Below are 15,074 nucleotides of genomic sequence, written 5' to 3'. Positions count from 1 at the left end.
GTAACTCCCGCATGAACTCGACAGCACAGCATTTTTGCTGGTAGACGCCAAGCTGGTATATGACCAATTACCTATAGGAAACATTTTACGTCTAGGTTAATCAGTCATAGTGGCTGTCCTTATAGACGACAGATATTACTCTCGGGCCTTTTTATCAAAGTAGAGACAATGACAGAGTAGGGATTTGAACTCACAACCTTGCAATTATGAGTCCAATGCTCTAACCACTGGACCACAAGACCCGTGGGTGTGCAGTATCCTACAGGAACATTTTTTCTTCTGGAGAAGTGCAAACCGAATGCAAACTTTATAAATTCATTAATTAAAAAACGTTAAAAGAATAGTTTGACGCCACGTGTAAGAAAAAGATGTTATGTGAGAGAAACAGTTTTTGCACTGCTACATCTCTGCATTCGAGTCCAGCCTTTGTTGTGTGAGTCGCGTTCGCACCAGCTCGCTGGTGCGAACGCGACTTGACGTCTCTATTGCTCGAACCGCTAGCAATTGCTTTCTGACGGCAAGTAAGGCGTGTAAGTACCAACAAATGGTTACACATACGAAAAAAAGCAATTGCTAAGGCCTGATCCTTTGCTTGGCTAGCCAATGGCTACTTTGTATGCATCTGACCCAATATCTAGCACAGCTTAGATAACATTTTTAAAAGAAATGGCATTTGATAATGGTAGACAGTGTGATGAGTGGACGGGTTGGCAATAGACGAACTGGCAGTTTACTTTGATGAGGGCCGATGAGTTCTATTTAAGGTTCATTGAGGTATGGGTTATGGTGTTCTGTTCTATACGTCTAATATAAATACATATTTGTTTTTAGAGGAAGGCAACTGCTATCCGTAGATAACATTATAATAAGGTAGCGTGCCATTAGTGTTTGTAATAGAAATCAAACACAAATATCTATAAATCATACAGAACCAAGATCAATGTTTGTATTATCATATTTTGATAACAGTAAATTTTTGATGCAAATAAAATGCGTGATTACCGAATAATCATAAATAACTACGAATTATGTTTGGCTTGGAAACTTCGCACAATATAGCATTGCACAGGAACTTCGCTTTCTCTTTATGACATCAATGCATCATTCACGATGATGTATTGCAATTTGCTTTTAATGGCTCTGAATTGAATTGCAAGTATGAATGCTAACATTTATTTTTAATGTGCCGATCACAATATTGATAAAGAATCATGATTTGATTCACGATTTGATACAAAGTATTACAAAATATTTCTTCCTTTTCAATGAATTTTAGCCGAATGTCAAGTGGTCAACTTGAACTATAACGACGATGCACGATTAGTCGCTATTAGGGAGACCAGACGATAAATCACGTGTCATAATGCCATTTACAAGAATTCATTAGAGTATATTGCATCGCAAATTTGCATTTGGTACTTTCATCCCAAAGATCTTATTCACACAAGGTAATACTCGATAAAATTACAACTTCGTGAAACAAAATAATACCGCATGAATTTCTCTTTATTGTGTTTCAACACTGAACTCTACAGAGACATTGATAATTGATGAATATTACTGATAGACGTATATTATTATTTTAGAGCAGATTGTCATGCAATTATTTTGGTTAATGTCAACTCAGAAAATATTTAAATCATCACGTCACCAATTAATTATGCCATAACCTTATCATACAGTATATTCATTCATTCATTCATTTAATGGTTTATTCAATAGACATGATTCGCAGTAAAAACTGAATTACACATGCTTCACAGGGTATCAATTAAAAATACATATTAAGATACAGACAGGTAAAATTATTTACATACATTTGCACAGTAAGGAAAATGCGTACGATAGATTGATAAAATCATTCATAATAAAACTTTTAAAAGCACAATAAGTCAATGGTTATTGAAAATAATTCACAATTTCTGCGCATATATATATATATATATCAAAGGTTTAAGAATTTTTAAATCATTTCAGTTATGATTTGTAGTATTTGTTAAACACACGTTCAAGATTAGGGAGGGCACTGTTTTTAAATCTGTTTGTCTTGTATTTGAATTCTGTATATTTTCTTGCATTTCGAAGAAAATTATTATTTATTTGAGGAGGTAACCAAGACTGACATAAGCTATTTTTTTCAAAACAAATAGCAAAATCTTGAGTAAGTTCTTCTCTTCGGGATAATAGAGTTGTTAATCCTAGCTCAACCAATGCATCATCATATGAACTGTATTTTGATTATCCAAGAATAATTCGACAAGCTCTTTTTTGTATAGATTCCAAATCATTAATCTGTCTGCTAGTAAGACCCGACGTAAAGAGAGGTACACAGTACTCCAAAATGGGTCTTACGTAGCCAGTATAAACGGTGACTAGATCACAAACAGGAAGGTTGTAGATTTTTAAATTTACGTAACATGAATAGTTTTTTGTTACATTTTTTGATAATTTCTTAAACATGAGCATTAAATTTTAGTTCTGCTTGGATCATGACACAAAGTATCTTGACTACATTAACAGAAAGCAATGGGATGCCATCAATATAAGAAACCTATGGTTGTAAAGGTCGCTTAGAAAAAGAAGATGACATTGAACAGCATTTCAGTGGGGTTAATTTCATACTATTTGCCAAGGTCCATGAATGAAGACATTGTAACTGAACTTGCAACTGTGGTGTTTGTGATCTTAATCTACATTCTACTAGCCGTCATATCGTCTACATATTTGAAATATGACGTACTAGAATCTCTACAGTCATCGTTTCATATCTAGAAACAGAATAGGGCCAAGTTTAGTCCCTTGTGGCACACCTACACCATTATGTTTAAGATCGGATAATTGGCCTCTGTACTTTATAACCTGCTGACGACTATCGAGGGAGGAAATCAATTACCAAAGAGATTACACATGGTTGACCATGAAGGTTTAATAATTTATTGACGAGAAAATTATGATTAATTCAATTAAAAGCTTTCGAGAAATCAGTCAAAAAAATTGTAGATACAGAGAGAGGCTTTTCAGCGTTACCGTATACAGCAGGTAGTAATCCGATAAGATAATGACATATATACAAATTTCTTATATTACCAACTTGATTTTGATCGATTTTGTCAGCAATGCATTACTGGTAACTAGGTGTCCACTTGTTTAAAAAAATAAAACATAAAGAATTATCCTCCCATAACCATTTTGCAAAAAACGATTCTGCAATCTTTGCAAAATACGATGTTAATACAACGTAATATTTAGACATTCATTGAAATAAAAATAACATGCATCCATGCAGACGCACCCCACACACACCAAAAATGTACAACAAATAGGTATACATCTTTTGCCTTTGACCTGAGTTCAATCTTACACCGCAGTCTAACTCTTCGGTATGTATCTTACAGTTTGGTGTGTATAGCAAAAAGGTGCCCCATAAACGTATTGTGAAAAAAAAATGCAATCACATTTATTTTCTTCCTCATTCGTCATGAGAAGAAACAATCAGCAAAGTTTTGACATGTTTTGCCTTCCATAATTTATGCACAGACTTAGACCATGCCTTAACCATCGCTCAAAGAGTAGGCATTTGTATTATCTGAGACGGAATCCCGTATTAGATTCCAAATGTCTGTAAAGAAGAAACTGGAATTCTAGTTGGTTTAACCACAATGGAAAATAATCGAACAGTTTGAAAAAAAAACTGTTTAGAATAAGTGATCCCATGGGCTTGCTCTATTATTATGGTGAGAAAATTTTAATCTAACCACTTTACCTACTTTTTAATCGGAGAATATACGTTTAGTTAAAGAAGCAGCCTTTTCACTATTTTAGAGATACACAATTGCCTGTTTTAAAATAAAATTACGGATATTTTGTATGCACAAAACATATTCTTACATTACACAGTCATCATCGCTCACCGTCTTTTACACAATATGTATAAAGAAATAAGGCAAGAGAGTGGTGAGAATAAATCAACAATGGTGAAGTCATACTGATTGAAATCATATTACGCCTACCCTTAATCTAAACATTCGAATGATTAATGCGCTTTAGTATCTTGCATTCTTTTATGAAAGCTGCGATAACATTTTTTTTTTGGCAACAACAACTTTGATGACACATTTATACATATACACCATTCTCTTATAAAAGCACATGTTATTACATCCGCTACTTAGCTACTACTACTGCTGCTACAACTTATCTTTCCGTCCTCATTCCCATCACATTTTAGGATCGGCTGCGGTTAAAACTGGGATAACAACTAAGTGAAAATAATGCAACTTAGTTTTACCATTCTTTTGGTTAAATTTCGAACGCTTTTTACATGATTTAAGGTACTAAAGCTGTCATTAGATCATTAATGTTTACTCATGCTCAAATGGATGGAGAGATTAATGTTACCTAGAGAAGTTCTGGACTCATCATTTGATGTATTCTTGTTTTCATGAAAAATAAGACTCATCAAATTTCTTTCAAAAGTTTACAAAGAATCAATCTATTTGTTTCTGTCTACACACAATTGTACAATGGCTTGGAATAATATCGATATATTTGTTTGCTTGGTGCACGTCCATTCTGCATTTTGAACAGAACAACGCTAGCCAACACTTGATGAGTAATAACAAATGAAACACATATCAAATTCATACATCAAAGGTAGATTTTACATCGTTTACAGATGATACAGAACCAATCAATATCTAACAATAAAAACAATACACTTGCATGAGATTCCTATATTAGAACTTCGAATATTCTAGTATCATTATTTCATGGGCTAACTCGTAAAACCCCTCTTTAACAAGCTCATCATTTACTGATCTTCTCTCTTTAAATGATATAGCCGAGGAATCATACTTTCTCATCCACTTATCAGCCCAGCTGACAATCAATTTGGTTGATTTTTTCCGATCTTGTTCATCATGATCAGGCGTAAGTTTCAGGATTCGAACAAGATTCAGTATCTGAGTGTCATCGAGTCTACTGCAGATATCTTCAATGACATCTTCGTCGGGAGATTCATGTCGATGAAGGCCTTTGAAAGTATGAAACAATGATTTAAAGCAAACTATTAACATTGGTGAAATAAATGGCCAAAACAAACTGGAAAGCTATCTTTCCAGTATCACTATTCACGAAGGATAAGGAAGGAATCATATTGAAGGAAAAGTTGATATACGGTATGTGTTATGAAAATCTCACATCCTTCACAAATTACAAGGTTGAATATTCAACTACGTCAACCTGTACTGGGCACGTTTGGTGCATGCAGATGGAAATAGCTTAATGATCGATCAATTGACAATCATCACATAAACAAACGGGGAGATACATGTAAAGGTAGGTACAACAAATCGAAATCTAGGAATTAAGTTTATAGAATCCATACTTTACAGACTAATTGGGCGTTGCTATACTTCAAGTGCGGGGCGTTGCAACAAAGTCAAGTTCCAATTGAAATCAGGCTAACTACAGATGAGTAGCGATTTTGTGTTTGAATTTGAAATTTTGTTGCAAGAAATTTGAGTAATGCCCCTCCCTGATAGAAAGCCTCTAAATGTCCTGAATAAATTGGGAAGGCCTACCTTTCAGAACATCATCAGCAAGATTAGAATATCCAACTGCTTGGAGACCATCAACGATGTGCCTTCGGTAGTGATACGGAACAGGTCTGATCTTTTCCTTCCAAGTCCTTAGCACCTCCGAACAGTATGTCTCAAATTGTACTCCCTGATATTCCGGAAGTTCACCAGGTCTCAAATCCAGTTGATCAATAAGAGGTTTGAACATTGTTTGGTCACGCTTGTTCAGTTCAGAGGCAATTCTAGCAAGCTCACTAATACTCATTTCGTAATCTATATTTAGATGAATAAAAAGGTAGCACCCTATTGTTTAACATAATAAAAAAACTGTCATGCGCGGGACGGACAGTTTAGTCTGCAACGCCCTCAATCGAGCAGTGTTTATAAATATGGGGCCATAAAATATGGTAGGGGTCAACATGACTTCTTTAGAACATAGCGTGAAGAAAATGCTTCTTTGTAATCTTTGATTACAAAATATCCCTATCTTCGTTGATGTACATGTAAACTTTTATCTAGACATTAAGTCAGATTAATTACGATCTAATGGGATTGTATTTTTTTAATTTTCTAATGAATGGCCTTTGTTAAAAGAAATCATTGCCTTAACTTCTGCATAGAGAAATCAATTCCTTTAACAAATGGGAAATAGAAAAAATAGAAAGTAGACTTCTGTAACTTTTGACACGCAATAAATAAGTCGACATTTTTTGGTTAAACAAAAAAAGCTACTTTCAATAGGTGTTGTTTTACATCCCTGTTCCTCCAACTTCCTGCTTCTTTCAATATCTATAACGATCCATAAAGACTCAACTTCTGAGAAAGGTCGATAGGCCTACCCTATATCGGAAAACATCCTTCCTCTGGCTTCCAAAGTCTGAATATATTCCTAAACAACATAATAACCTATCATGAAGAGACAACCTACCTAGATATATAGATCTTGCAACATCGACATAACCCATATTTGTAAGCTTCATACAGAAATCAAGACGATCGTAGCTCTCAGATTTGTTCTTCAACTCAAGATATTTGCAGATCTGAAACAGAAGATCCACCGATCCTTTGTCTAGAACAGGGCACTGCCTCATGTACTTCGAAATCGTCTTCTGGTAAAAATCCAGTGTCTCTATGATCGGATAAACGTCTGTCATCAATATGTGAAAGGCTGCTTGTACAATTTCAACTGCATACACCTTTTCCCGTGGCGTCTTGTTTACGATGCATTCTATTGGAATCAATCAAATGTCCATAAAGGATCTTTATTTGCGAACTAGAAATACATTTTTCTCATTTAAAGATAAATTCCATTTGTGGGAATGATCTCAAAATGGCTTTTTACAGGATTTTAATATAATGATCACCAAAGTGTCTGTTTCTATGAATAAAAAATATGTGCCAAATAATTCTTGAAGAAATTGTATAATTGCTGAGAAATAAGCAAAATAAGCGCGGATTCGGTCACTTCCGTCGGGTCTTTACTCCAGCAACAATAATACACTGTCCCACGTGTGCCTATATGTGTTGGCGATCTTCAGTGTGATCGTTTTTAGCTATATATTGTGATTTCACAAAGTTCAGTTTATGTAACTGTACCAGATCTAGATCCACGATGATATATTAATACTTAACCTTGGTTTTACAGACTTTCTCCCGAAATCAGTGTTTTACTGCAACTACTTTCATTCAGCTTTAACTGATCATAGAAGTTCCCCGGGTGGCATTTACATTGACTAGTGGATACCATGCGCGACCCCCAAAACACGTAAACAGGATGTCTTTTTCAAGATAGGGCACGTTGCGTACGTAACGTAATAAGGGTGTCAAAAAAACTGAAATAATTAAAAAAGGGTATCTATTTCGCTAGGAAAGCTACGTGTTTAGGGTCAAATTTGCGAGGGTATAAAAAAGACTAAAATGTTTTTATAAAGGATTGCCCCAACAGTCAACACTGTGGGAGGTGTGGGAGGTGGGGCCGTTATAAACCCAATGATGTACATGTAGGTAAAGGTAAAACCGACGTCCGTGACATATATCAATTCGAATATCGATGTACTTGTTTAGGGGTTCAATGATTCAGGGAATACTTGCCAAGAGTGTTTTGTTTCTAATACTTGATAAGGGTAGGGTTTTACACGCCAATACTTCTTAAGGGGTGCATTTTCAGAATATGGAAAGTACTTGTTAAGGGTGCTTTTCGAGACTCCATGGTCGCGCATGACATCCGCTCGGAAGTGCCCCCCCCCCCCCACCCTTGAGAAGTTCATTCACAATTACAAACAAACCAATTCCAAATATATATATATATATATATATATATATATATATATATATATGTATATATATATATATATATATATATATATATATATATATATATATATTTAGCAGTAAATTATTCAAATCTGAACTGGACAAATCCAGATTTGTCAAAATATTATGCCAAATTGAGTTTTACTTAAAAAACATGAGGATAATAATATACTTTAAAAACATAACATACCATTCATATTAAAAAAAGGGATTTCTTTAATTTTCTGTGGGGTATTTAATGTGAGATAAATGAAATGAAATATCACTAAAAGCCAATAAATAATACAAAAGACAGGGAAATCGTGTCAAACAAAATAATATTAATTCTCTGTGCCTTATCCGGAACCACAACAATTCCCTCAATATATAAAAACTCTCAAATAGCCGATATCACAATTTATTTATTCATATCTTACATATTTCGTTCGTCATGGAATCCAGTGGCCGATGATGACAAGAAGGAAATGAATAAGTGTGCACCTTATGAAGAAAAAATACTCAGTCAACGATGTTTCAATGGGATTTCATGGTGTATAATTACCTTCTAGCCCTACATATTTGAAAGCGGATCTCAATGACTTTCGACAAGATTTGTCTACATGCTCTCTTCTCCATAATCTCAGTTGTTGCCACGGATCAGACGAAGATATATCTTCTTCCTGCGATTCTTCATGATAACCGACCTTTTCTTCGCCTGTTCCTTCTTGTGAGAGTGATCGCTCAAACTTAGGTTGATATTTTTCATCGTGGTCTTCAGACAATAAGCTGAGTGTAGCTTCATTTAATGATAATCATGACAATTCAATGTAAAAATTAATACAATTACGTATAACTGTACATTTAGAAGATATTTTAGTTTAGTTTTGACATCTGGAATTTAACACGAAACAGGACTTCGATTTTCATATATCTATTAAAAAGTTCCTCTTCGGGCATTTTTCATTTTAGTTCAAACTTAAACGTCAAATTTAACTTAAAAAGTATAGATGATAGTTAACATCATAACGAGAATGTCACAGCTATTAGCTTACCCCTAAGTTTTCCTGCAATCCTTTTTGACCTCCTCCAGTGGATTTTTTTCATATCGGTAAACTTTTCCAACTTGTCATCGATTGTCGCTTGAGAAACCAGCCAATCAAGTTCTTGATCCGTTACAAAGTTTACTGAAAATGTGGGTTTCCATCGAAAAAACAACACATTATTATCTCTTTAATGTTTAAATTTAGGTCGTTAAGAAACGTAATTATAAAACTTTTACAATAGTTGTGTAAAGTAATTTTTGTATTATTTTGATTTTACTTCGTAATCTTTAAGCTTATCAAAAGAGGGTGCATCTGAACAGGTATGTATTTGCGAAAAAAAGTTATAAGCCACGTGCTTCAATTATACGTGTAAACTGTATAATAAAAATGGATATAGAAAAAAAGTGTTACAGTACTGATTGTACATCGTTGTAATTAGGAGTTGAAAAAACGTTTGATTTCTTGAAGCCTAATTAGATATTTCTCCAAATGATGAAGCACATCGTTCAATTCTTCTGGAAAGATAATTATTCGCAAAAAATAGGCTGGAGTTGCTATCTCACACACCTATCGGTCCTTACCTTTCGTTTTATTCGTCATGAATCCAGATATTTCTGAGAAGAATTCTTTCACTGTATACTGTATGTGACTGTCTCTCCATTGTCGAATATCAATCATGTCTGGACCCTTCCTTTTCGGTCCTTCTACTTTAAGAGGTATACCTACTTTCCTGCAGAACTCTTCCATCATGTCTTCGTCAAGGCAAGTCATTAGCATTCTTAGCCTGATTAAATCATCGTCGAAGATCGTCGCAAGATCTATAATCATGTAGTAGTACAAGATCCACAGTTGTTCCCATAATTATAATTTAAAAAATCGAAAGTTTACACGAGGTGTAGGACAAATACGTGTGTGTAAAATGTAACCCTCTACACTTTAAAATCACTGCCAAAAAACAAACATGCGGTTCTGGGAGATGTTTAAATATATCGATAGCTCATGGACTTAATTTCCACTTGTTACCAAATGGTCGAAAAAATTGTTCATGTTGAAATCCTGATCGATTTCTGCCTAACCTCATTTTCACTGCTTTGATAAAAATGAATGATTAAGCTTAGGCGATCTACTGTTTGAACGAAATTGACGTCATATGAAAGGTGAGTTGTATTATTCACGCATGTAAACTTTCTTCTCAGAATTGTGTTTCGTCTTCATTTTACAGCCATTTCAAAAGTGTAAAGTTTAAGGGGTTTTTTCTAGATATATGGCATAGTTGTTATAGACGCGATAAATGTGTTCTACAAAGGACGTAAAAATGATGTGTACAATTTAAAAAGAATAATATGTACTTATAAATTTCAGTTTTATTTAGGAAAGCCCTTTCGGTTATAAAACTAATAAACAAAGGACGCTGCAAAACGGTAACGAAAATTATAAATGTGATATTTCTTAGAAGTAATAATAGTTCCTGAATGAATAGGGTTATGAAGAAAGATATGGAATAAACACTTACGGAATGTTTTTGACTCCGGATGCAATTTTGCCGAGAGTTCGGGATCTGTATTTCGCCGAAACTGAATTGTGCTGAAAAAATCTGCCGATAACGAGAGTTTTCAGAAAGACAAACAGTAATTTAGATTTCCTTCTCATTTTATGAAATCAGGACGATTGATGCTTTAAGTGCTCTAAATTGGTAGTACATGTACGTAGAGCGTCTAGTGATCTCCTGCAGCTCAATAGAACATGTAAAGACAGATGTTTCGCTACGTAAATGCATGTATATTGTACAATAATTTTAATTATTACTGTTATTATAATTGTTGTTATTACTATTATCATCGTCGTCGTCATCGTGATCATTATTTATTATCATTATTTTAAGTGTTTAAACTCTGAACTATGAACGTGCATTTTTTTTAAACAGGACGATTATGTTCACAAATTTCAAGTATATGCCTACAACAATACAATATCCTGTATATGGAACTATGGGGAAGAAAACTACTTTTTATGTGAGAGTTTCATCTAAACTCTCACATAAAAAATAATTTACTAAAATAAACAAATGTGTAAATTTACATATTTTTAAATATAATGTGCATGTAAATGACTCACAATAACGGGGAAATATTTAATGTTGAATGAAATTATATACCTTTTTTTAAGAACAGACTTTTCAAGTAAATACAAATAGAGATATGATACGTCAATCACAATATTTTTTATCGTATGTTTACCTGTCATATCATGTCGACCAATTTTAATCAGAGTGTCATCCAGTTTACATCTCTTCTCATAATTACTGCATTGCTCACTTTCAATCCAGTCTCGAACCATAGATTTTGCATCAAACAACATTTCATTGTTTTCTTCTGCAAAGTTGGATATTTTCTTGTCTTCAGTCGCCGGTGTCTCGTTTGCCAATCGCTTGCGATGCCTTCCTGTAAGTCTACGGACGAATTCACTTACTTCTTCATTTCCAATGGTCTTTTGGAGTTGAACTGGGACTACATGGGGATAAGAAGGACTTAAATTAAAACTCATTTTAAAAAAAATGTCACTGTAAAGATCTTACAATAAAAGCTTTGCCCGTGATAGTCCATCTGTTTATGTTTTTTTTTTTTTTTTAATAATATCTATAATATACATACAAAAAAAAAATCTCAAATTGAAAGGTCACTTTGCAAATCTTTAATAGGATGTCTTTGAAAATATATTTTCTACTGATTATTCTATGATTCAAAGGTGATTCTAAGACAACCAAGAAAATATATAAAATTAAGAAATGGTTGTACCTTAGACCGCATTTACCGCAAATTCCTTTCAAATGCTGATCAAAACATAATCATCCTCAGTGGCGGATCCAGGGGGTGGCGCAGGGGGCGCGCGCCCCCCCCCCTAATATTTGAGCGGCGCCGAAGATACACAAACACAAAACCGTTTTCCCTGACTCACTCCAATTCTTGTGTTGCATTTCTCTTGTGGCTCTATTTGTTACATTTTTACTACCTTTTATTTGGTTTACCTGGTTAACTCAAATGTTACCACCCTCCATCCCTTTAACGAAATAGACTGTAAATTCATTTAATGTGTTTTTAAGAAAACTCTCTAAACAGGTGAGGTATACGATGTAAACTTTTTTTTTTCTATCTCTCTCATATTTTTGGCGTTTATGTTCAGTCATTTCTCTCCTTATTTTTGGAATGGTGAAACAAAAATGATTTCGTTGTCATTAAACAGGATTGACCGTCGTTTCTTGGGATTTATTTAATAATTTTTGACAGTTTACGACAATCCCCATTCACTGACGGTAGTACGTTAGTACGAGCCCGCATGTGTAATCATTTTTACCCAATTTGGGCCTATAGTGTTTTGTCTAGATTTGATTTTGTTTAGGTCTAAATGACGTTATATCATCTTGAACTCTAATCTCTCTTTTGATAAAACGCATTTTTAAGTAAAATATCGGAAATATACGTTACCGATGAAATATTCCTTATTTTTTTTATTTAATTCATTTTTTTTGCGAGAAAACACTGGCAGCCGTGTATTGCTGCTCTCTACGTTCCTGAAGTTAGGCTTATATCAAGAGCAGAGCAGAGCAGAGCAGAGCGGACGCTTTTGACAGGAGCTCTGCAGCAGTGTTGTTTTCACATAGACGTTTTGGCGGGAAATTCAAGTCGGCTACACCCGGCTCCTCACCGGCATCTGTGCCGCTTCCTAGCCACCTCCAGTCCATCGGCCTGCTCCCCCTTTTCTGTTGAATGGAATTGATTTCTGATTGATCTCCAGTTGTAGTAGATCGAGGATTGAACAGTCCAGTTGCCGTAGTGAGCGGAGTTGGAGGCTTGGGTTACCATATAGCCGTTCCCATGGTGACATGCACTCATTTTCATTCATACTCACCTTATTAACACTACGTTACCGGGTAAGAGACTAATTTCAATTTATCAATAGGCCTACAGATTATTATGTTCTTGTAAAATAAGTAATTATGGCGAATAACCTTTCGATATCCTCGGGCGAAGAGGATTATTTAGCAGCAGCGAGTAATAGATTTAGGCAAGCGCCAGATGAATTAGTGGTATCTTCCGATGATCATACTGTCCATGGTGAGGACAGTTATGATGAATCGAATTGTTCTTGGAAAACGGCGATCAATAGAAATTCTATCCGATCGGCTAAGAAAAGGGCAAGGGTTAGGAGCAATAGCGATAGTACTCTAAATACGAAGCACAGTAAAATGCCTAAATTCTCTACTCCCACGCATTCAAGCAGGAGGGTAGTCATTGTTGGTCTTGAAAATAAGAATATTTGCAGAGCAAACCCAGTACAGGTGTTCAAAGAAATTCATAATCTGGTAGGCAATCTGAATGGGAAAGAGAAAGTGAAAAATATGATGATTTTGAAATGTGAGAATGACATACAAGTCATGAAATTGTTGGAACTAACCAAGCTTGCTGGTGTAGACGTTAAAGCAACGCGTTATGAAGATAATCATGATTTTACAACGAAAGGTGTTATTCATAGAATAGATACACAGATAAGTAATGAGGAAATTGCAGAAGTATTGAAAGATCAGAAGGTAATTCATGCTAAGCGTTTTATGAAGAAGATCGATGGTGAAATAGTACCAACCCCATCAGTTCTCATCACCTTCAAAGGCAAGGATAAACCCGAGACAGTAAACTTTCTGTATGAGCTTAAACGTGTGGACAACTTTAGTCCACCGGTGCCAAGGTGTCACAAATGTCAACTTTTTGGGCACATGAAGGAAAACTGCAAGGGTAAATTGCGCTGTGTGAGATGTGGAGGGGAACATGATTTTGAAGAGTGCCCACAAAAGGAAAATCGAAAATGCTTTAGATGTGGAGATAAACACTCGGCGGCGTATCAAGGTTGCAAAATTTACATAGAGGCAAAACAAATACAAAAGGTTAAATTGAAGGAAAACATTACATACGCACAAGCGACTAGGGTGTATCGCACTCAAAAAAATGAAATAGTGGAAGAGGAAAGTAAGACCATTAGAACTAGCGACACTAAAGAAAACACTCAAAGGAAACTAAAGAATGTTGGTCCCATTTCAAATTCAATGGCATCTGACCACGAATCAATCCAACAATCAAAGATTCCGCGCCCAATCCGAGTACAAAGGAACAATGAAGGAAGGCGGGAAAGAGATAAGGAGTCAGGGCAAGGAACTGAGTCGAATAACCAAAAGAAAGATACTGTCAACACATTAATGAGTGTAGCACCCCTGGATTTCATTATGTTTATTCTATTTGTGATACGTAAGTTACCACAGTCTGAAAACGATGATCAGTTTTTGGAATATGTTGTACATGCTAGTCGTAATTTCTTAAAGACAGACATACCATTGGAAATGGTCAAGTGCCACCTTAAATAAAACAGTCTGTCTCTGATCTAGTAATAGTCCAGTGGAATGCTCAAGGCATGGTTTCGCATGGGTCGGACTTTCTAACTTCTCTTTTTGATAATGATTTATTGGGTTCCAACCCAGACATTATTTGTATTCAGGAAACATGGTTTAATGATTTTAATGTGTCGTTCATTCCTAATTATTTTTGTGTTTGTAGAAACAGACAGGATGGTAGGAGAGGTGGTCTGGCTATGTATTTTAAAAAGGACATCGCTTTCCAGGTTATGAAAGTTCAAGAGTTAATCGAATATCAAAGGGTAGATATTTTTTCAAAGAAATGCATTATTTCCATTATCAACTATTATAATCCCTGTAAAAAGATTGAACTAGAAGAATTAAACTTCATGATTAGAAACGTGCCAGGGAAGCTTATTATTTTAGGTGACTTTAATAGCCACAATCCTCTATGGGGGAGCAGCAAGCTCGATTCCAACGGAAGAACTGTTGAATCTTTCATGGAGGTTAATGATCTAGCATTACTCAATGACGGATCACCAACAAGACTAGACCCGCACTTTGGTTCTTATTCCATGTTGGATTTATCTATAGTCTCCAAGGAACTAGCTTGTAGTATGGAGTGGCAAGTATTGACCAATAACTTTGGCAGCGACCACAATGCAATCGTGATCAAATTAATACAGACAAATAACGTAAATATTAAAGAAAACGCAACTATAGGTTTTAGATGGAGTTTTAGAAACGTAAACTGGGAAGAGT

The 15,074-nt window shown here is 35.0% G+C and overlaps 2 protein-coding genes across 2 annotated transcripts; one reads left to right on the top strand and one right to left on the bottom strand.

Annotated features, from left to right (window-relative positions):
* Positions 1-1,488: 1,488 nt before the first annotated feature.
* LOC135154972 (uncharacterized) lies at positions 1,489-12,653 on the bottom strand. The gene is made up of 9 exons (XM_064103226.1): positions 12,617-12,653; positions 11,152-11,421; positions 10,428-10,508; positions 9,496-9,732; positions 8,924-9,055; positions 8,434-8,667; positions 6,508-6,807; positions 5,583-5,852; positions 1,489-5,032 (listed from the first exon to the last, which is right to left on the bottom strand). The coding sequence occupies exons 1-9, from the start codon at positions 12,651-12,653 to the stop codon at positions 4,737-4,739; spliced, it is 1,857 nt and encodes a 618-aa protein (XP_063959296.1). The 3' UTR covers positions 1,489-4,736.
* On the top strand, positions 12,510-14,324 carry LOC129263397 (uncharacterized). The gene has a single exon (XM_064103225.1). It carries the CDS (start codon positions 12,909-12,911, stop codon positions 14,322-14,324), a length of 1,416 nt encoding a protein of 471 aa, XP_063959295.1. The 5' UTR covers positions 12,510-12,908.
* Positions 14,325-15,074: the final 750 nt, after the last annotated feature.

This window comes from Lytechinus pictus, chromosome 8 (assembly GCF_037042905.1).
Source record: "Lytechinus pictus isolate F3 Inbred chromosome 8, Lp3.0, whole genome shotgun sequence".
Classification (NCBI taxonomy): Eukaryota; Metazoa; Echinodermata; class Echinoidea; order Temnopleuroida; family Toxopneustidae; genus Lytechinus; species Lytechinus pictus.
Note: the sequence above shows the minus strand (reverse complement) of the source record. Positions and strands in the feature narration are given on the sequence as shown.